This window comes from Erpetoichthys calabaricus, chromosome 1, assembly GCF_900747795.2.
Source record: "Erpetoichthys calabaricus chromosome 1, fErpCal1.3, whole genome shotgun sequence".
NCBI lineage: Eukaryota > Metazoa > Chordata > Cladistia > Polypteriformes > Polypteridae > Erpetoichthys > Erpetoichthys calabaricus.
In genome coordinates, this window is record NC_041394.2 from 321,009,069 (window position 1) to 321,032,728 (window position 23,660).

General features: G+C 35.9%; 1 protein-coding gene across 2 annotated transcripts; it reads left to right on the forward strand.

Annotated features, from left to right (window-relative positions):
• Window positions 1-1,591: 1,591 nt before the first annotated feature.
• krr1 (KRR1 small subunit processome component homolog) lies at window positions 1,592-23,018 on the forward strand. 2 transcript variants are annotated; one of them, XM_028818390.2, is made up of 10 exons: window positions 1,592-1,756; window positions 2,153-2,325; window positions 8,543-8,677; window positions 9,911-10,036; window positions 14,516-14,599; window positions 14,952-15,008; window positions 15,871-16,041; window positions 20,522-20,599; window positions 21,857-21,950; window positions 22,194-23,018. In XM_028818390.2, exons 1-10 carry the CDS (start codon window positions 1,675-1,677, stop codon window positions 22,337-22,339), a joined length of 1,146 nt encoding a protein of 381 aa, XP_028674223.1. In that variant the 5' UTR covers window positions 1,592-1,674; the 3' UTR covers window positions 22,340-23,018. The 2 variants fall into 2 exon arrangements, with proteins under 2 accessions (XP_028674223.1, XP_028674214.1); XM_028818381.2 differs by having other exon boundaries at window positions 1,597-1,756; window positions 2,150-2,325.
• The last annotated feature ends 642 nt before the right edge of the window (window positions 23,019-23,660 follow it).

Here is a 23,660-nt window from a genome sequence, read left to right on the forward strand (position 1 = left end):
TTAAAATAAAATTCAGGGTGAATGGACCTGTGCGTGCGTTGCAATGCAGAACGCATCTTGTGACAGAGCTCCAGTACACCCACACAGCATACAGAATCAACTATCCTTTGGGATATGGAAGGAAACTCCACAGGAACACGGGGAAAACCTGTAAAGTCAACACAGTGAATGACTAAGCAAGGCAGAGCCAGCACTACTAACCAGCTAGTGTGCTTTGATTTTCATGGCATATTTAAAGAACCCCCAAAAGACTCCAACTGAGGACACAGTTCATCAACGGAGCAGTTGCAGCGGGGATAACAAGGTTATTTTTATTTTGGATGTACAGTATTTGATACAAATGGCAGTGTTTCAGATGACCACTAATGTATTTCAAAATACGTTTTTCCCGGAATTTATTTTTAAATGGTATTCCAGTGAACTTGTATGTAAAACCTATTAAATCAGGTTCCCAAGCTTTCCTGATGTATCTATTGGCGCTCTATACATATTTAGAACAAAAATGTAACAAATATATCAGGATTCATGTTCCCTTAAAAAAAATTGATTAATTCAAATACCGTATAGTGCACATGGGAGGTTTTGGGACGATTATAAAGAGAAATAAAATCAATTGGCCGAAATCTTGATTAATTATTGAAGGTATGCGTAGTCCAAAACAATATTTTCATAAAATTGACCCAGTTAATGTGCTTGTAAGTAAACCGTTTCCAGCTATAGGTTATCAATTGCACATTTTCTTATTCTAAACCAGAAGAAGTTCAACATATTTTGTTTAATTTTCCTGTCTCTAGAAACTTATGGAAAGAAATGTTTACTTGTTTTGCACGTAAGTATTTATTATTATTATTTCGGCTGCTCCCGTTAGGGGTCGCTACAGCGGATCATCTTTGTTCATATCTTACTGTTCTCTATTATTTATTTATTTTTATTTTCGAATTAAAGGATATTATTTTCTTTAACTGGAACACGTCTATTAATTATACCACGCAATTTCTGGCCAATTTTTAACAATAATGGTAAATATTTCATTCGTAAGTGTAAAAGGATTGGATGCAAGCTTTAATTTAGGCTGAATGTTTGTATATGTAACGTCTCTTAAGTTCATTAAAAAACTGTGACTGGAGGAAGGTGGAAAAGCCCAACAGAGTCTAGCGGCGGATAGACCCATCGCAAAAATGCAAGCGGTGGCTTCTTTTCATGGTTGTAATACAGTAATCGGCAGTCTACCGTAATACTCGAATAAACGCGTACTAAACTTTAAAATACTAACAGGCTGACCACTGCATAAGGCAGATCGTTTAAGCGCTCATCAATGAAATTCTGGCGATACGCGTATCGCTAACTCTTCACATTTTCAGAAACTGGAATTCGCAGTTTTGTGTGTTTTGGCAAGGGGACAACGAGACGATGCCACTGTGCAATGTATAAGTGTGCCTTTAGTGCAGTTTTGCCTTTTTGTCTAGGTAGATTATGAGACAAAACATACTGCAAAGCGGGTTTCCCTACCAGACTGTGAAACAGTGACTTTCTATATACACATCATCGAATACAAAACATCACATTAGCTTACCGGTTGGAACGGTAAGTAGCTGTTTCCCATCGGACAGCGTTTTCAGTTGAACTAATCAGGGCCTATTGGCTGACTTTGAGGTCGAAGGTGAAATCGGCAGCATGGCGTCGTCCACAACATCGCACGATGTCAGCGCTCAGGATGTTGAAGATAAGAAGAAGAGGAAAAAGAAAGGCGATGAAGGTTTGTTCTTTTTTCCTTTAAAAAAATATGTGATTCTATATGTTAAATGCATATGCATTTTGAGAGCGAGTGTGCGTTTCTTTGTTGTTTACCAATCGTTGTATGGGCTTGCGTTCTCAATTATGCATTTCTGAAGAATGCCTGTGCAAACGTGTTTTGTTTGTTGTGTGAATATTTGAAACAATGAACTACAGCTTTTATTTGTTATGTAGAGGTATCAGTTTGTATACATTTGAAACGTATTCCTCGTGGAGGTGGAAACTAAAAGTTTACTGTAAAGCTGTACGAAAAGCTCAATTTTTGAAAGTATTAGTAATACACTATGCTTTGGAATGTTATATCTGAAATGTATTTTGCTTTTTTCAAACTTTTATGTTTCATGCGTTTCCCAAGTAGACGAATCCGAGCTGCTCACTGTACCAGATGGATGGAAAGAACCGCCGTTTACAAAAGAAGATAATCCTCGGGGATTGCTGGAAGAGAGCAGTTTTGCAACATTATTCCCTAAATACAGAGAAGCGTATTTAAAAGAATGCTGGCCTCTAGTGCAGAAGGCATTGGCTGATCATGTAAGATGCCAACCAGTTTAAGTCAATCTACACTCTTTACTTTTTAACAACTTACAAAGCATGATTAATTGTGGATATTTTTATATGCATTTTAATATTTGATTTATTTTTATTCCTTAATGTATGATTGTATAGTAAATGTAAATATTGTAAAGTTTGGATTTTGTTATATTAGTCTAGTCATAAATGTAAGTAATCATCCTGACCAAAATTTTTAAATGCTTTAAAAAGTCGAGTCAGAGTTACCGCAGTCTCATCGTTCATAAGCTTGTGCTGTGCAGAGAGTATTGATAGCACTATACTTTCAAAGGCCAGTCATTCATAAATATAAACACACGAAATTAATGCATGTTACTGTACTGCATGATCAACATAATTCAAATTTATGAATACAGTGTCAAGAAAAATTACGTGAACCTTTTGGAAATCACTGTATGTACTATGTATAAAGTGGCTGTGTTAAATTTCTTAAGACATTGAGCCTCAGTTGTAGTGCAGCGGGTTAATCAAATGCAAGAGAAGTGCTATGTAAGTAACGGAGTTCTTTTTTGTATACAGTTACCTCCTCCCCTTTTCCGTGTGGGCTAATATTAGCTCGCTGGAGCCCTTTTTTCCTCTTGAACATGCTACATACAATTAAATGCACATGACTAAAATGTCCCAGCCATAGATGAATTCTTGCATTTCCTAGTGACTTGGTTTTTGTTGATAGTCATTGCAAAACACAGAAAACTATTCTTTTGAATTCAAACTGCTAATTAGTAGGAATAATAATGAGAATTTTGAGTACAAGTATTATTTCACCATGTAGATGGTCCTGTAAAAGTGGTAGCTTCAGTCAGATTTGAATGTAATGCTTTGATCTGTAATCTTGTACCGTTACAAACTGCTGGAGGGTTTAGATCAAAAGCAATAAATGTTGAATTGTGGTTTCCTTTATCTTATTACATACAGCATTGGCATTTACATGCTGTGCTTTTGTGTTCCGTGGATTTCAATGTTTTATGCATTGTATAGAAAGACAAAGATGAAAGGAAATAATATTGTGAACTATGTACAGTGTCTACCTCCTCTATGTTCAGTTTATTAATTTTATTCTGCCCTTTACTGAGCTGGGCAAGTGTTTGTACTGACCAAGGCATGCCTTTGCTCCTGGCTTGTGCTGTACCCAACACTTCAAGTGGGCTGGTGTGCTGTACTGGCCGTTCTCTGTTTCATCTTTGTAAGCCAGAGCGTGGCAGCATATCACAGTCTGACCTCGTATGGGAAATCCTGGTCTCCATTATATCGCTTGTATTTTACCACCAAACCGCCCCACAAACCCCTGTTGTTTGAAGTTTATTTATATAAGAGCACTCAACGTCCAGTCCAGCTCGAAGTTGTACGTCTTTTCTACTGCATTGGAAGGAGTAAAGAAAAGCCAGCCGAATGGGGCAGAGGTTCTTAAAGTCAGTCCTGGGGGCCCACTATGGCTTCAGGTTTTTTTCCAATCAGATTTGTAATCCGTGACAACAACTGATAACACTGATCTCCAATAATTAGCTGGTATTTTTTCCTCTTCTCTTACTCTACATTCACAAAAGCAAAGCGGCATGATTTTTACATTTGTAAGATATTTAGAAATAATTCTGTTTTTGCTATAGATTTAAATGCTTAACTCTCTTTTGTTGATTTTCATTATATTTTGCCCTTTCTCTCTGCAGTTTGCTCCCTACATTGTATCTTAATAATAATAATTAAAAACGAACAGATACCCAGACAAATGACACTGAATCATGAGAAGCTGCATTTTAGTGTCAAACCCACTAATTAGTAAAAATGGATTAATTAAACAACTAGAAGATTTGCAAAAGTAGAATGAAAATCAAGATGAAAATATTGTTAAAAATATATATTATTCCCATATAACTGTTTGGTACATTTTAATAGTATAATGGTGTTTTTCTGTGTTAGCCATGATGGATGCAATTAGAAGACTACAATATGCAAGCTTTTGAGGCAGCTTAGGCCCCTTCTTTTTTACATTACAAGTTGCTTGCATATTGTAATCTGTTCAGTTAGCCAATAAAAGGTATCACTCTGCTTGACTTCTCATTGAGTACATTATAATATATATGTTTTTTTTTTAACCAAACTTGTTTTTCTAATTTCTATATTATTCCCAAAACACAAAGTGGGAAATAACAGTTCACTCAATTAGCCCAGGAGTGCAATTAAAAGCAGAAGCTGGTTGGAACAAAAACCTGCAGCCACAGTGGGTCCCTTGGACCTAGCTTGAGAAACCCTGAAATAGGGAGTACCGTATGTACTCTAGGAGGTTGCTTGCTAACCATGTCGTCTTTAATTTACACCTAACTTTCCTTCATCCACTTCATAGTGGAAAACTTCATCCATGCAGCTCTCCACCTCATCTCTTTGCCCCTTTTCACTCATTGCCATCCCCATGTCTCTATGCAATTACAGCCTCCGCTTGTTAAGTAGCACTGTTCTGCATTCAGCATTCATTTGCATTAACTGCACAACCCCGTTTCTCTGCATGATCACCGCTGAAGCAGAGAAGGACATGCTCCTTAAGGGCTCCCCACTCACTAAAGCTTAATTACCAACAAATGTTTGGGAATTTAAAAAAACAAAAAAAAAAAAGCTTTGGCTAATTTATTTCTATAACATCCCCAAATTTCAATAATAAATGTTAAGGTATTAAGACTTTGTGGTATTTAGTTTTTCTTTTGTTGTTTTAACCCCTAAGTATTGATGTATCAGAATGCTCTTTCTTTGTGTTTTTGTTGGTAAGTGAATGAGTCGGTCACCTTTGCATATATTGATACACACAATCTGCTTTAGTTAATAATGCACACATTATTGTATTGCTCTTGTCCATATTGAATACTAGATGGCTCTGCCTCCTGTTTTCTTCGCTCGCCAACCCCGTCCGGGCGCTAGCCACTTTGCGGCTCTGCCGCTTGCGTATGGGGAAGCAGATGTACAATTTAAACAGATTATTTTCATGGGAATTGTTACATATGCATAATAGTCCTAACTATTTTACATTACAGTGATTAATTAACCATAGTAAAAAACAATAAAACACAATAAATTGAAAGAAAATTATGTCTTATGTTGCATTAGAGGAATTTGTTGCATTTTATGTTTTTGTTCTGTTTGGCTTTGAAATTAACACACAAATACTTTTTAAACTTACACTTTAAAATTTCAGTAAAACAATATTTGGAATTAACTTTTCATCAGTATCACTTTGAATTTTGATTCCGTGTTTGGAGTTACATCGTGACAATGCAACGTGTAACTGCCTGTGAGTGAATATCGTTTCTTTCTCTTTAATAAATAAACCGAGTTTTCAAATGTTTGTCCCTGTGATTTGTTAATTGTTACAGCAAAAGCTATTCTAACGGGAAACTGTACACATTTTACTATGAATGGCATATCAAGATCTCCATTGGTGTCCGTTTTCCGCGGAAGATGTACTACATTACCTTTCTTGTTGCCTGTTAAAATTTTACATGTCAGAATTGTTCAACCAAGTTTGAATACAACTAATGTTGTCCTATTGCATAGCCCAACACTCATACATAAATTACGCAATAACATTACGATACATCTTTCTTTCAACAGTAATTCGGCCAGTGGAAGACTGGACGGTGTTAACGGTTGTAGATATTCTACGGGTTATTGTAAGTTGATGTTTTCGTCTTCCGCACCATCACCACCAACTGTTTCAGCATAGTCTATTGATACGCATTTAACCAATTTGCCGTGTAACCAATCAACAATTTTCGCATTAATTCATTTGACTTCATCGTTACTTGGCGCTAGGATTGCCCGTGTACTCATTTCTTCTGTTGGTAGCCCTTCAGGATGAAATTTATTTAGATATGGACATAATACGTCTTCTTTTATTGGGAACTTAAAGTGAAGAAAATGTAAAAATTTATAAGAGCTGAGAGCGCAGGAACTGTATTTGACAAAAGCATTCACATGAATGAGAGGACCGTGGGCGTGGGGCGTTAACCGTAAATGGTTGAGAGGAGGCCGGGATTGAAAAAATCTCTTGGCAATAGTCTTGTCTCACGGGACTTGAAAAAATCTCTTGGAAATAGTTTCGTCTCATCTCTAGATTTTCTTTTATAATAGAGAGACATTGTTCAAAAACTCACAAGAGTAGATCAAAAAGAAATATGTGAACTCCTAGGCTGATGACTTTAACAAAAGCTAACTGGAGTCAAGATTTAGTAAACTTGGAGTTCAATCTATAGAATCGGATTGCAGGTGCGTTTTAGAAGTTTGAACTACAAAATAAGACTCCAACATTTTACTATTTTGCCATTCGTAAGAAGCATCTGCTGATGACAAACAGGCTGTGCAAAAATGAGATCCCTGAAGATTTTTGATCAAGAATTGTTGATTTGCATAAAGCTGGAAGGGGTTACAAATTTAACTTCAAAGAGTTTAGATATTCCTCAGTCCAGAGTTAGACAACCTCTATATACATGGGGACAATTTAGTATTGTGGCAACTATCCCTAGAAGTGGATGCCCGGCCAAGATGCTTCAAAAAGCACAACATAGAATGCTCAATGAGATTAAAAAAAGAACCCTACAGTAACGGAGAAAAGCTTGAAGGAATCATTGCAACAAGTTAACATCTTTGTCTGTGAGTTTAGCATGCACAAAGTATTGAACAGGCATGATGTCCAATGCAGGACATCAAGAAGTACATCGGGACAGCTTGTCCTTATTAAGAGAAAAATGAATTCTCAAGTTTATCGGGTCATCTAACAAGATACTGTCAGAGTGGCCGTCTGTCAGCTGAAACACACTAGAAGTCGTGTGATGTTGCAGGACAGTGACCCTAAACATCCAAGTACAAGGTGAGCCAAAAAAGGAAGTACCACATTTCTCAAGGTCATTGCTTGAATCAGAGGCAGCCAAGTGGGTTGGGGTGGAGATTCTTTGATAGGCGATCCTTTGTAGTTTAAAAAAAAAAAAAAAAAAAGTTTTAACCCTGAAAGGTGTATTCAGTGGTGGAACTTTTGTAAGTGGCCAAAGAGTAGTAATTGTATACTAAAATATGCTTACTAGAAACTTGAATGTTTTTTTTTCTTTCAGAGCTATGTCCGCATGAATGGTGAAAAATGCAAAGTCAAAAGACATACTGACATTGAACTTCTAAACTACAGAACATTACACTTCATTTCTTCTGTTCTTGTCAATGTGTAGTGAGAAAGGGATATATCTTTTAGATAAGGGCTTTCTTACAGTTGTTGGCAGCGATTTTTGTCCAAGATGATTTAATGTCTGGCTGTCAGCAACAGAAGAAAATGTCTCTGTGGAACAAATCGCAATTGAGATCTGAAGAGTGACAGTGGATATGATAGCATACATTTTAGGGCTAAATTGTGGATCAATATAATGCATATTTAATGAACAATTAAACATGGCTATAATCTGTATATCTTGGTTCCTAAAATGCTGATGCCCAAAATGAAGCATAACAGGAGAATGTTAAGGTAATGAATTTAGACTGGGGGAAAAAATGATAACTGTAGTTGAAACTTGAATACATTATTACACATCAAATCAGAGTTCAATTGATAATCAAAACAATAGAAGCATAGACTATTTTCTAACATCAAAGAATTGGTGGCAGGGTCCTTTAGTTACAGTTAGTATCACTTTGCCATCTTCATCAAATATGTATCTAGAGCAACACATGCTAATATTTAATTTCTGTAAAATTGTGTTTTACAGGTTTTTGCAGTGCCCTGCCTTTCCAATTTAAAAAAAAAATGACATTATATTGACAAAGCCATTTGGGAGCATTTATTCACAATATAAAGTAGCTTCTGGGCCTATACATTTAGAGTAAATATCAGTATTTGCCTGAATCCAACTGACAAGCTCCTCTTACCTTTGTACAAATTAATACATGGCTGTGCTTAGCCAAAAAACACATTATCAGAGGCAATGAGACTATTTCATGTGGGTTTTTTTTAATAAAAAAAAAAAACAAGTTAACTGAGTAAATAAGATTGTACCTTTCACTGTTGTGGTTTCCATCATCTACCTCTTGCTTCTGGAATGGGCATCAGTTTCCTGTGTTCTTGAGGTAGTTAAGATAGCAACTGAGTGAATAGATGAACATTGTATTGTGCAAAAAGTTGTTGACTCATTTATTTTTTTTATTTGCCTTTTTTAAGCATGTTAAGGCAGACTTGGATTTGATTGAAGGCAGTATGACTGTATCAACGTCAAAGAAGACTTTTGACCCATATAGTATTATAAAAGCTAGAGATTTGATAAAGCTGCTTGCAAGAAGTGTTCCTTTTGAACAGGTATGTTCTTTATTTAGGTCTTGTGTATTTTCATGAAGTCTCTTTTCTCTTTCTGTATTTTAATATCAGAAATATTATCTATTTGTCCCTTCATTTCTAATCCAGTTGGCCTCATGAGTAGGGTGACCCAAAACCCCGTTTTTCCCTACCTATACATTTTAGTGCCTCTGGCAGTTGTTCTCAAGCTGTGATCTGATTTCACAGATTAAGTTCAACATCAGATATCCACATAAAATCCCCACCTGTTTACCATTAAGTTCAACATCAGATATCCACATAAAATCCCCACCTGTTTACCATTAAGTTCAACAGCAGATATCCACATAAAATCCCCACCTGTTTACCATATCATGCACTTCAGATGACTTGTAATAGTCTAGCTGGATGCCCTACCCCGATCGTGGGGGCCGTAATGGCTGAAGATTTTCATTCTAGCCATGTTGTTAATTAGTGACTTTTGTCTTAGTTTTAATTTCTTTTTAAGATGCAGACCACCTATTTTTTCCTTACATGGCAACTAAACAATATCGAGATATCAAGCCAACAAATATTCAGCTAACCTGCATGCATCAAACTATTTGAAAATAAAGAAAAGTGAATATCCCAGTAATAATGATCTGCTAAGATCCACCAAACATGTAGAGTTTTGAAAATGTCTGCTGTAGTAGAGTGAGAGCACTAACAAGACATGTAATTAAATAATGTGTTTAATTAACAACAAAAATCTGTCTCTAATTAATTTAGAAACCGGTTGGAGGGAAATTATTTGGAGTTTGAGGCAGGTTATCTGTTGGCTTATTTAACAACATTTTTGTTTTGCTGCCATGTAAGGAAAAATAATCAAGTTACAGAACTGAATCTTACAAAATAAGGCAATTAAAATAAAGAGAAAAGAAATCAATTAACAGCAGAAATTGAACATCGCTTAAGAAAGTGACAGGAAGGACAACCTACAGCAGCCACTGCATCCTTCCAGGGTTGGAGATGAACGATACTGCAGCACTACTCTGAAGTCATTTTGGATTGCTAATATGTATCTTGTAAATAAGGGTCCAACTTACCCAAACCATCCAAAAGAGGCAAATTGTCATTCATAAATGGATGGAATAGCCCATTCTTTCCCTGGGAAGAACCATAACTGATTTAGACTAACTATATTTCACCCCATCTAGGTCTCACTTTTCAAGATTGTGTTATAATTTCAAATATCTGAGAATTTATTTATTTTTTTAGGCTATGAGAATTCTTCAGGATGATGTGGCATGTGATATAATTAAAATTGGTTCCTTAGTAAGAAACAGGGAAAGTTTTGTGAAAAGGAGGCATCGTCTAATTGGTCCTAAAGGGTCAACTTTAAAGGTAAGCAATATCTTCTCTATGTCTTTTATTTTGGACAAACCACTGCTGAATAGAACAAATTTTTAACCACCAGGTACATTGAAAGATTAGATTCAGTGCAATGTTGCTAACAGTCATATGAACATTAATGGCTTGGCTTTCTCAACCAAGGCCATGCCTAACAACAGAACTCACCAGGGACGTTTCTTTTAAGATATTTCATGCTCGTTTTTGCAAGTGTTTTGGGTTTCTTCATTATGATATAGTTTGCCAACTTAGGTCAGGATATGGCTAGTGAGTGTGATATGCAGTATTTGATTGTCACTTCTCCACAATGTCAATTCACTGTGCTGCTGCATACTGGTAGAACAAAGCCTTTTGTTTTGTATGAACAAATTAATTTATTTTTATTTTTTGCAACTCACAACACATTAAAATAAAACTCTTAATATTTTTCTTTGCTACACGTTAGCTACTGTAGGTCATTCCCCATTAACATTTAAACTCTTTTTGTACATTTTTGTTAAGTAGTTTGATAAATGAAATACTTATATGTTGCATTATAATGGTAATTTATTACATGTATTTGTTTCACTTGTAGAACATTTTAAAAACTTACAATGTATTTATATACTGTAAAAAAAAGATAAATGGGACAATTATAGAGAGTCAAAATAGTTGGTAAAAATTACTATATTTAATGGATTTTAGCAGTCATAAGCAGTTTTGTTTGAACTTCCTATGTGCATTAAAAAGTAGAGAGATGCAATGCCTGCGGTGGGCTGGCGCCCTGCCCGGGGTTTGTTTCCTGCCTTGCGCCCTGTGTTGGCTGGGATTGGCTCCAGCAGACCCCCGTGACCCTGTAGATAGGGTATAGCGAGTTGGGTAATGGATGGATGGAGATGCAATGCAAAGTGTGCCCTGTTCCACTTTCCCGTTCATTACATCACATTATCTGTGCAGAGAAATCAGATTTTATAAATTAAACAGCCCAAATTGTGAATTAATGAATTAAAAATGTAAAACAACTTAACCATAATATTTTTGAAAATCGAAGGGCACAAAATTTCTGAAGAGCCATCATACTATGTATAACAAATTCAGTCATCCAAACAAGATTTTGCATTAGCTGGTAGGCGACACACAAGAAACACAAAAGAGCTCCAAAACATTTTTTATAGACCACAAACAAGGTAAGAACCAAATTTCTTATAGAGCTGGTTACAAATAACCCACAAAGCAAAGATAATACTTGGACATACAGAAAAGCGATACTACATGCTTATTAGGCCTGGGTAAAAATATCAATTTTTCAGGTTAATGGTTATTTTTTTATTTAAACAATTCAACATCGATTCTTAAAGTCTCAAGATCAATCTCTATCCTGCTCAATTACTATATGTAGATTTTTGCTTCTCTTCATTTTGGGCGTCTAATCATGATGATGTCGCTAATGTGCTTGTTGTAGGCTTTCTAAGGAGAAATGCACTGTACTATCTCACATAAAATGGTGTGTCCTCTTAAACAGAAATCACTGTCTTCGACACTTAAATCAGATGTGTGGATAGCTGAACACCCAGGGCAGTCCTACATGACAATCGCACATTACAAATAACTGGGAACCTGTGGTGGATGAGTTGCAGACAAGCGCACTGCACGCCAGTCACACCGGAAGCAGCCTTGCTGCCTATATGCAGAACTGCTGAGATGACTCGCTGTTGTTCCAAAAACCTTTCCAGCATTTCTAAAGCACTGTTCCATTGTGCCATCGCATCAATCAGCAGTTTGTGTGCTGGCACGTCCAGTAAAGGCTGCTTCTCTTGAAGCACTTGGCTACCTGTACTACTCTTCTTCTTTCGGCTGTTAGGGGTTGCTGCAGCGGATCATCTTTTTCTATATCTTTCTGTCCTCTGCATCTTGTTCTGTTACACCCATCGCCTGCATGTCCTCTCTCACCACATCCATAAACCTTCGCTTAGGTTTTCCTCTTCTCTGGCAGCTCTATCCTTAGCATCCTTCTCCCAGTATACTCGGCATCTCTCCTCTGCACATGTCCAAACCAACACAATCTCACCCCGCAGACTTTGTCTCCCAACTGTCCAATTTGAGCTGACCCTCTAATGTACTCATTTCTAATCCTGTCCATCCTCGTCACACCCAGTGCAAATCTTATCATCTTTAACTCTGCTGCTTCCAGCTCTGTCTCCTACTTTCTGCTACAGAAAAAGTTTGCAACATGCCTCACTTGGCAAAGCAAGCAAGCAGGCAATTTAGACTGTTTGCAGAGAAGTTGACAGATTTTTTTTCTAGGAAACTATTGCATGCTCACCAGATCTCATACACACCAGATACGTCCACATGTGTACGAGATACAGTCATGTGCACCTATATATATCTTCTGATTGACAGAACACACATTAATAGTTTGATGTTTCATGCTCAGTTATACTCTAAAGAAAATGAAGATTGACAGCAGCACTACTGTGCAATAACCATCAATTGTAATTTAACATTTTACAGTGCATGTTACATAAAAACTACAGTCCATTGTCATAGAGTGTGCCAAGTTTGCCAGAAAATTTAATTAGTGTACTTACCTTTGACTGCGAAAAATCTCCAAGCAATCAAAATGTGGAGTATGTATAGCCTTCTTTGTGCAAATAGGAAGCTGGCTGTGAGCAACTACATGGTAGCTGCTGCTTCATCGATACAGCATCCTAAGTTTGAATGTATACTTTTATAAACTTGCCAATATCCATTTTTGTAGAGGGTAAATAATCATGTAATATCAAACTATTAAGCAGTGCATTTGGTTTTCGGGATATGATGTATAGGTGCATGCCATAGTATCTGTTGCGCATCTGAAAGTACGTGGTCTGCACAAAATTGTGTACATTTTTGTTCTTGAGAAACAGTGTTTCCTTGGGAGCTCTTTTTTTTTTTTTTTTTTTTTTTTTTTTTTTTTTTAAAGGAACAAATAAATATTAGGGTAAAATTTTGGAATTTGTTAGATGTGAATCAATTCTCATCAGTACTTCTGAACTTATTATGTACAATCCAGAGCACACATCAAGGGCTCGAGGTCTACTAAAGATTCTAAAGAGTAATAACAATGAGATAATGACCATTTAGTAACCGGTTCCAGTACCGTGGAATTAATAGTATATAGTCTAATTAATACTTAACTCGGCATACAAGTATCACAGAAAATAAAACATTTGTTTATATCAGACCAAATACATTTTATTGGTACTATAATGATAGTGTTGGCCTAATATGAATGAATGAGTGTGGTTGGATCATGCCCACTGTTGACTGAGTAGGTCCCAATAATGCTGAACTGGATAAACAGGTTGCAAGACAGATGGACGGATGCTGTGGTTGTATAAAAATCAATGCGTCAATCTCATTGCAAAAGTAATTTAAAGTAAATAATTTACTTTCCATGCTCACCTACTCCAATAAAGGGTTATGAGGCATGTCAATCTAACACTAAACAGCCGATTGAATGCACTTTCATGATCTTTTGAACATGCCACTGTTTGTTTTGTTTTCTTTAGTTTTCTATTGTGTTTTGGAAGGTAGACCATCTTCAATTATCCAAGATGGACACAACAGTGAAATGCCTCAGCAGTCACTGACTCTCCAAGCCACCCATACAGAAAGTATAGATAGATCAGCAACATTCTTAATTTTTTTGCAAAACAGCATTCTCTCAGATTGATAGTATTTTTCTTGCTATTTTTGGCAGTTAATTTGTTTTTGTGTCTTATGGGGCACAAGTGTGTTACTTTTGATCTTTTATTATTTTTCTGTTTACATATTTCAACAGTATGGTGTCTTTTGTGATTGTTTAGGAGCTATGTGGATAGGGACTTCTACTTGGTTAATAGAAATGACAAACAAAGTTAATGCAGGCTTTATAAAAAGGCCTTTAACTTTCAGGCAGACTTTGGGAAGCATCAGAGATGTTTTGCTACATGTACTCTTGTTTGTTACTCTTCCTGACAATCAATCAACAAAGATGTCTCAGCAGCATGTGACTTCATTCCAATTTATTTTCTTGTGTGCAGTTCTAACTGAGAAGACCTATCAGTATTGCACAAGAAGGAGAAAATGTGTATAATGCACACTCACCAGTATAACAAACTAAAACATATTTAGTTTCTCTCGTCATCTTCCCCTACAGAGACTGCTCCAACCAGGATCTGAACTCAAAATTCTGTCACACAAATCATTAACTTTGCAATGCTATTAAATATTCTGTACATAACAAATAAGACTTTATATAAAAAAAAAAAAAACTAAAACTATTAAAAAAGTAAAGGTTATCCCCACACAGAAAAAACACAAAATTAGAGACATATTTTTTGCTGTGTAGCCCTTGTCACCATTATGCAATCATTCTTCAACAAAAAGCATGTCATTCTTTAAATTTATCATATGCTGTTGGAACATTATTCAGTATTGCTTTAATTGTCTTATTTTGTTCCATTGCAGGCATTAGAGCTTTTGACAAACTGTTATGTTATGGTACAGGGGAACACTGTATCTGCACTTGGACCATATGGTGGCTTAAAGGAAGTAAGTAAAAGCAATCATGGCACAAACTATGTATTTGTTCTTGCTTCTGTTTTAGTTATATCCAGTTGTAAGTGGGCATTGATTGCATCTTAGTAGCTAAGCACAGAAAGATGTAAAGCACAAGGTTCCCAGTTGTATTCTTGCCCCTCCTTCAAGTGTATGATCCTGAGTGGAGTAATACAGTTAGCAGTGGTCAAATTTTACTTTTGTAGTTAGCATATTTTTAAATGAAAGTTAAATTTGTGTGTTTTATGCATATGTATATGTATGTGTGTTGTGTATTTTATTTTATTTATGTATGTATTTATTACATTTTTTATATAAAATTTTTTTTTTTTTTTTAAAATTGCAGGTCAGAAAAGTAGTGGTGGATACCATGAAGAATGTTCATCCTATATACAACATTAAGGTACCTCATTTGTTTCTAGAGTGGACCATTTTATTATCTAGTTTCAGTCTCTAATTCATTCTTCTACAAAGAGAATACAGTATAAGGAACAATTATAGCAAATTGTTCAAGCCTGCTAGTTCCTGTCCATCGTTCCAAATCTTTTTTAGTCCAGGGCTCCCTCTTGTGGCTGTTGGTGCTCAGTACAAGTTTCTTAATTTCAACTACTGTAAGCCACTGCACCTAATTATACTTATTTAATTTGGATGATTTGTCACAACCCTCTATTTTCTATCACACAACATTTTGTTTGGGTTTTCCTACCTTGTGAAAGTTCCAAAAATATACTTATTGTCATAGCTTTTCATGCCCATACAGCTGTATTTTTCTTGCTTCATCGTTTTTTGCTCTTTTTTTCCCCAACTTTTATATCCTTTAACTTATTTAGAATAACTGATTACCTTAATATCACATAGTTTTGTTTGTGTTGATTTGACCGTGATTGGCTAATTTAATATATTGAGTTTTGGTTCTGTTCATTTTAAAATAATTAGTTATTCTAATTCAGTTTTTAAAATTAAAGGTAATAGACTAAATGGTAAATCACCCCGATCCACAAAATATTTTCTTGATTTTTCACAGATAGGGTAAAAATGTAAATTGGTTGATATTTCTCCTTTAACAGAACAAAAATGCTGTGTTTTGATTTTTAGCCTTAAATCAATAAAAAGATTGATTTGATTACATCTGTGTAAGACTTTTGATGTACTTAAAATAAACGCCTTATTTTCATTGATTTTTTTTTGTGTTATAGCTTATAACCTTATATTAACTGTAACATTTTTCCATTCCTTGAATTATTCCCTATTCTCCAATAAACTAGACTTTAATGATCAAGCGGGAATTGTCAAAAGATCCTGAGCTGAGAATGCAAAGCTGGGAAAGATTTTTACCCAATTTCAAACCCAAAAATCTAAGCAAACGCAAGGCTCCTAAAAAGAAAGTGGTGAAGAAGGAGTACACACCATTCCCGCCACCACAGCCAGAGAGTCAGGTATGTGCTATACTGTATGTACTTGTAATCGCTGATCAGAATATTAGTGTTACTGCTAATGTGTTTGAGTGATTGCCCTAACAAATAAAAATGAATCTTTATTGAAAATGTTTTACTCAGAGACTGAACCAGAGATGTGCAATGTCTGCAGAATTTTATCATAAACCATATCACAGTCTGTGGCAAAACCAGTTCAGTTCTATTTATTTTTGTTTAGTGCTTTAATTAGTACAGGCTTAAACTTGCTTGCTTTTGTGGTACTGAAATACATTTTTTAAATCCCACATTGTATATTGCAATTTATGTTAAATACGTGCTAAAACAGAATAATGAATTCTCAATGATTGACGTAACATTGTCATGCAAAGGTTTTGATACCAGTCGTCAAAATTTCTGTTACTATGAATAGCTAAGCAAGTGAAAGATTACTGTATTTCCAAAAGGCTTAATGTTACGGATAACACATTTCTTTAATATTTTTAGCAGGATTACTTTATGTCTATTGTTTACAGTTTCAAAATAATAAAGTTGGAAAAGGGCCCAAAGCAAAAGTTTGGGAAACCTGCACTGTCAGTACTTAACACCCGCTTTGGCAAGCATCACAGCCTTTAAGCGCTTTTTTTATTTGGAGGATTTCACCTATTCGTCCTTGCAAAAGGCTTCTAGATCTGTGAGATTCTTGCATGTACTGCTCTGTTGAGGTCTATCCACAGATTTTTCAATGATGTTTAGTTCAGGGGACTGTGCGGGCTATACCAAAACTTTGACCTTGCGCCTCTTGAGGCAGTCCATTATGTATTTTTGAGTTGTGTTTTGGATTATTACCCTTTTGTAGAAGCCATCCTGCTTTTTCATCTTCAGCTTTTTTTAGCAGACAGTGTGATGTTTGCTTTCAGAATTTTCTCATATTTAAATGATTCCATTCTACCCTATACCAATGAAATGTACCACTGGCTCCAGCACAAACCCAAACCATGATTGGTCTACCTTCATAATTAACAGTTACAGAGGTGCTCTAGTCATGGAACTCTTTGACTTCATCAGTCCTTGGGACTTACTTCCAAAGTGCTTGTTAAGATGTTCATTTGCAAACTTCTGATGCTGACTTTTTGTGGTGAGAATGCAAGAAAGGGTTTTTTTTTTTTTTGCTTTTCTTTCTTTTTCTTCCTGATGACGCTTTCATGAAGGATGTATTTGTACTGGTTTTGCCACACAGTAGAATAGTGCACCACCACTCCAGAGTTTGCTAAATCTACTTTAAGGTATTTTGCAGTGCAATGGAGGTTTTGATATGCTATTCTATCAATCCTATGAGCTGGTCTGACAAAGTTTTCTTGGAATTCCAAACCTCAGCTTGATCTCCACTGTTTAACTGCAATTTCTTAAATACATTGTAGAAAAGGCGCTATATAGGCGCCCGACCCGGCACAGAAGGACACAGAGGCACATATAAAGCACAAGGACTTTTATTTTTCACTTCACCCGTGGGCACACGTCTTCCCCATGACCCACAGGCAATACACAGTCCCAAAAGCACTCTTTTCCACACCATACAATACCAACAGTTTCTCCCTTTTACCACCACTCCTCCTCAAGCTTCGTCTCCTTCCTCCCAACTCTTGCTCTCTGAGTGGTGGTGGCTGGCCCTTTTTATAACCCACCCGGAAGCATTCCAGGTGCTTGACCACCTGGTTCTAATTGCACTTCCGGGTGGGGCTGAAGATTCGACCAGCCGGGATGCAGACTTCATGCAGCTCCCCCTAGCGGCCATCCGACCCCCCAACCAGGCTGTGGAGGACTCCATCTCCCATGGAGCCATGCGCCGGGTTGGGGAATCATCGTCTGCCAGGGAGGCTGCCACCAAGCGTCCCAGGGGAGGTATTGAACTGTCCATGGCTGCTCCCCCGGAACAGATGCAGCAGGGGCGTCCCTGCCGGGCATGGGACCCGGCTGTCCATTACAACATTAAAAACTGAGGACACGGGCACCTGAAAACACTTTGCTATGTTCTTAATGGCTTTCTCCTGCTTTGTGGGCATGTGTTGTTTTTCTTTCTCCTCAGAGTGCTAGGCAGCTGCTTAGGAGGAGCCCATGGCTGGATTGTGGAGTTGCAGAATATTTATGCATCTTTGAAATTTGCATTACTTAGCCAATTCTAACAATGATTGTGAACAAGCAATAACCCTAACAAGTTAATTAAGGTCTGAGACCTTGGTGAAAGTTTTCTAAGACCTCAAATCCCTTCGGGTGCCTGAACTTTTGCATGGTGCTCCTTTTCTTTTTTTCACTTTGCAGTTGTACAAAACAAAAACACTAATCTTGCTTAAAATTCTTTAATTGTATACTTTTTCTAGAGATCAGTTAATCTGTTCCTTAAATATTATCAGTAAAAGAAATTTTGACTTAGGGGTACCCCAAGGTTTGCATGTCACTCTGAAGAAATTGTAACAAATGATAAAGACCTATTAACATTCTAATTAAGATATGGCCAATTGACTCCATATATCAGAGCTATGTTTTGAGTTCTGAATTTTTGATTACTGTTTAAAGCATTATACTTGGTCACTAGGTTGAAATGGATACTTGGCAAAATAAGTTTAAAGAGCTTACTGTTGGCAGTAAGGCATCGTTAATATTTAAACACCACTTAAATTGAGTGCTCCAGTTATGAAAATGTATAAATTGATAGAAATAAAGTTTTCTTGCAGTAGGAGTTTTTTTATTGCACAGGACATCATTAACTTCCATTTACTAACTTTGTGGTCAGTATTTTGCTAAAATTCCTTAAAAACAGATATTATGACCAAAACTTGTTGCTAAAACATAACAGTGAGCAAGTTGCTTCTCTGCCTACATGGTATATGCTAGTACAGGGCAGTTTACAGAAAAATCTATATCACGATAACATAACTTTGAGGTTAAGGAGCTAGCCCTGGGCAGAGCACCAGTTCATCATAGTGCCAACACACCAGTCTAATGTACAATCACAGACTAACATAACAATCACATGTGTGGATGTTCAGTATGGGAGAAAAACCAGAGTACCTGGAGAAAATCCACATAGACGCAGGGAGAATTTATAAACTCCACATGGACCACAGGGTAGCTTAGGATTGATTAGATCTGTAAGGCAGCAGTGCTGACTTCTACATCAACATGCCACTCATCAGAACACTGTTATAAATATAATAAAGGACAATGGGGAAACTACCATTGCTATTTATGATTAGCTACTGTGGTTCTACTGTGGTAAATTCAGTTAAATAAAGTGCAAGGACAAAAAGATGTTGTTCACAGTGTAGTGACTGTCAATGTTCATGTTGGAAATGTAGAAGCCACTAAGCCTTGTGCTTTGGTAGCCTACAATAACGCAAGGGACGTGTTGATTGTGTGGATGAGGAACTGTTATTCTATCCCATTGTATGCAAGCAACAGAAAAAATATAAGAAAAGTGCACAAAGAAACATACTTTGGCTGTGTGTTGGTGATGGTATCAAAATATTACATGATGGACGTGTTCTAAATCTGCATCACTACAGCAGTGGACTCTACACATCTCTGTCTGCTGTCTTTATGTTGACATTATGGAATTTGTGTTTCTGTTACAAGTAATAACCTCTTGTTGAAAAAAATTGACCATTTTTGTTCTGTTCATCTCTTGTTTCTGAGGGTAAACATAATGGTAAAGATGTTAAAATGCACTATATAAAAGCAGTTAAGAAAAGAAGTGTCAAGCTTCTAAAATAAAGGAAAATGTGTAACATGCCTAAAATGAGAGAGAAATTTACATGTTCCCAGGGGAAAATTGTGGCTTTTTTATTGAAGCTCTTTAAATAAATACGTAGATAAATATATACACATACACTTTAGTCTGAACACACACAGAGTGACTATAAAACAAGAAAATTGAAAAGAAAATATCTGAGAGGATGTGCAGCATTTTTCATAATGGCACTCAGTTTTGTTTTAATTCCTGAGAAATAAAGGGTAGGACTTGAGCTCTGAGTAAGGTGGTAATTGAAAAAACAAGCAATAGTCACAGTATAATTCTAATACTTGTGATTATTCTGTCTCTTAGAAGTGCACATGGTCTCCATTCAAGCAAAAAAAAAATATTGGTGTGGACATATTTAGATATACATGTACACACGTTTTGCACTGGAAGTAGAATGAAGCTGTATTGGACTTTGAATGTTCAATTCCTTTATTTGGTTGTAATTTCCTTGTCTAATGGCTAGGAGGAATAATTTTAAGTTGTCCCTGTATGTGTGGGTGTCTATAGGTTTGCCCTCCAATGGGGTGGTGGTCCTTTCAGTGTTGGTTCCCCTCTCCTTGCACTCAGTTTTTCTGTAATAGGCATTGTGTATATAGCAATTGGTTTTATTGGGATTTGTCATTCTAAGATGGGGTAGTTTTGGAAGCTATGAAAAATCAGGAGATAAATGTTCTAACATTTGTTTGAATGTTTTGAATTGAATAGGTGGACAAAGAACTAGCTTCTGGTGAATTCTTCCTCAAGGAGAGTCAGAAGAGAAGGAAAAAGATTGAAGAAATCAAGGTAATTATTACATTTTCTGCTAATAGGAAGGATTATTTTTCCATGTGCATCTGCAACTGTTTTGAAAAGTACATTGGTCTGGAATCCAGACAGTAATCACAGTCTAAATTTGTAATGTTTCAAAGCTGGAATTGCATACTTCCAATAATAATAGGTAAACAGACTTTTCCTGGGCCGTAGTTATCACTCATTATGAAGTATTAATGATATCTAAATATGTAGGTTTATTATTATGGAAAACTTCAGATAAAATTATATGCATGCATTGATATTTACAGAATTATATTATTTTAAAATTTGTAGTGCACAGATAGCAGAGTCTTCTAAGGCTTCTTGAGGTTTTTTGATTTGCTTCTCACCTCTTACTCATTGTGTGACCCTGTCCAAGTCACTTTATTTGCCTGTACTGCATGTGTGTTTTTTTTTTTTTTTTTTTTATTCACTTTAAAGAAAAGTGCTCAGTAAATGTATTGAGTACTGGTAATATTAATAAAATAAATGTAATTCGTACCTATTCACTTAGAGAGGAATTCCTATCCACCTTGTTAGTATACAGGATTTGTTGTAACCTTATAATTTTGAACAATTGAAATCAATAATGAAATACAAATTTTCAGGCATGATGCATTAGCAGTGACTATGTAAAAGTGTATAGCATTTATATAAATATCCAGTTAAACAGAGCAGTTTCAGTTTATATTAATGAAACTCATCATGACAGTAATAATGTCTATTGAGATATGATATGGCCAGTTGACAATGCAGGAGAGGTAAACATGAGGGGGGAAAATTAACTGAACTTATGGGGATCCACACAGATATTAAAGTCTGCAATGTTGGAGACCTAGGCCAGCTTGTTACCCACACTCTCCTTTCTATTTTACACTACAGCTTCAAAAAGAGATGATTAACCCCAATGTTAAGCAGGGAACAGCCCTAGGCAGGGCACCACAAGTCTATCATAGGACCCACTCATATACACTTACACCCAGGCAAGTTAGAATCACCTGGTCACCTAACTTCCATGTCTTTAAGAAGACAGGAGGAAAACCGTGCCAGACATGTGGAGAATGTGCAGTCTTGACATAGGAGAAGGACTCAAAGCTAAGATACTGGACCTCTGAAGCAGCAGTTCTAACTACTGTGTCACCATGCTACTTTTTTATGTGACTTTTTTTTTTCTCTCAATCTTGTATTACATTAAAGCTCAGTGACATGTAAATGTTATCTTTCTTTTTGATGGAATCTTACTAATAGGTCAAACAAGCCGAAGCACTAAGTAAAAGGCAAGAAGAAAGACAAAAAGCATTTATTCCTCCCAAAGAAAAACCTGTTGTGAAGAAACAAGCAGGTATTTATATCAGCTTTAACTTTTTTTTTTTCTGTTAATTTATCATCCAGTTTATTTTAACTTTGGATGACCAGGAATGTTGATTCAGTTAGAAAAACAACAATATGCTTTGTTACTCAGATAATGATAATGCAACAAACTACTGTTCATCTATCTTCAGATATTCATCCTTTGTGAAAAAAAATTTTATTCCTGTTATGCCCTCTGTATAACTTGTCTTGAAACTGTTTTTTTTGTTTATAGTTGCAATTTCAGATAAAATAGATGTTCAGGCAATAAAGGAGAAAGTAAAGAAAGCCAAGAATAAGAAGCTGGGAGCTCCTCCAGTTGCTGAGGTGGCTCAGAAGGACACTGCAAATGGCAAGAAAAGGAAGAAAAGTAAACTTTAATGTGCTGAAATTTTTACAGTAAGGGAATTCACCTCCTGGACTGTGTCTGATCTTTATACAGTGGCAGCGTGAATAGATTTTAAAAATGAGGCATTTTATGTTAAGGAGGAGAAAAACCTTAAAATGTATTTTCATCCTCCTCTTGTTATTGGCCTGCTCGGTAGATAACTAATTAATTTATGTGGTCTTAATGTGTGGTATATTTAAATTTCACCACACTTATCTTGTTTGTGATGCTTTCATTTTACGTTGGACCTGTTTTTGCTACTACATTGAAGACATAACATTTGTAGCTGATGTCTTGGAAATTTTGTAAAAAGATGTTTAATTTTATATTATCAGAGTAAATGTATACTTTTTCAGTTTTGGGTGTGGTTATTAAATCAGGTACCTTTTGCCTCTCGATGGAGCTTGGACACCATGTTGTGGATTTTTCTTCATGTGATGCAACCTTTTGTGTACCCTCGGTTCTTGATATTGCTTATTTTGGCCATGAAGGCCCAGTGCCTTTAAACTGGTTTGTGGGAGTCTTTGCCACCAACACAAAATGTCAATCTTGTGTGATACTCATTGCTTTTATTTCTACAAGAACAAATGGCAAACCTCCCTCCAGAACTGGTCCCTGCTTTTTAGCCTTTAGGCTGCTGTCCCAACAACCCTAAATAGTTAAATAAATAAATGTGGCTTAAAGAAAATGGATGGATAAATTATGCATAAAATTTAATTTAATTTTTAACAGAATTAATAGTAATGAATTGGAATTTGTGTGTTGTTAAATACAAATTAGAAATTATTACATAGCAGCCCAGCTTTTAGATCAGTCATTTTTCATTAAAATTTTAAGAATATTAAAAGTTAGTGTTATACTTATTTAGTTCCTTATGTTAACCTTATTCTCTGGTCTCTCAGACTGTAGCCTCAGGTAGTGAAATATGTCCTTTAAGTTTCCCGCTTTTGAACATACAGTATCTTCATTGACTTTTATAAAGTTTATTACCTTTTTATCCTGGTTGTGTATTTGTTAAACATAATTATTTCTTGATGAGGATGTTGTTTTTCTTTTTTTTTTTTTTCAGAATAAATTTACTTCACTCAAATGTTGGATTTCTCTCTTTTTTCAGTGCAAGATTAAAGAAATTTACCAAAAAGTGATTTTTTTATTTCATTTTTATAATTCTTTTTACTCCTCTTTTCCAGGGGTGCCAGTACTTGTGGAGGGACCTGTACTGTATACAGGTACAGGTCATAAAATTAGAATATCATGACAAAGTTGATTTATTTCAGTTATTCCATTCAAAAAGTGAAACTTGTATATTAGATT

Coding starts and splice junctions, on each gene's coding strand:
- krr1 (XM_028818381.2), top strand. CDS start 1,675: ATGGCGTCGTCCACAACATCGCACGATGTCAGCGCTCAGGATGTTGAA. Junction 14,600..14,951: donor CATATGGTGGCTTAAAGGAA/GTAAGTAAAAGC, acceptor TTAAAATTGCAG/GTCAGAAAAGTAGTGGTGGA. Junction 15,009..15,870: donor ATCCTATATACAACATTAAG/GTACCTCATTTG, acceptor CCAATAAACTAG/ACTTTAATGATCAAGCGGGA.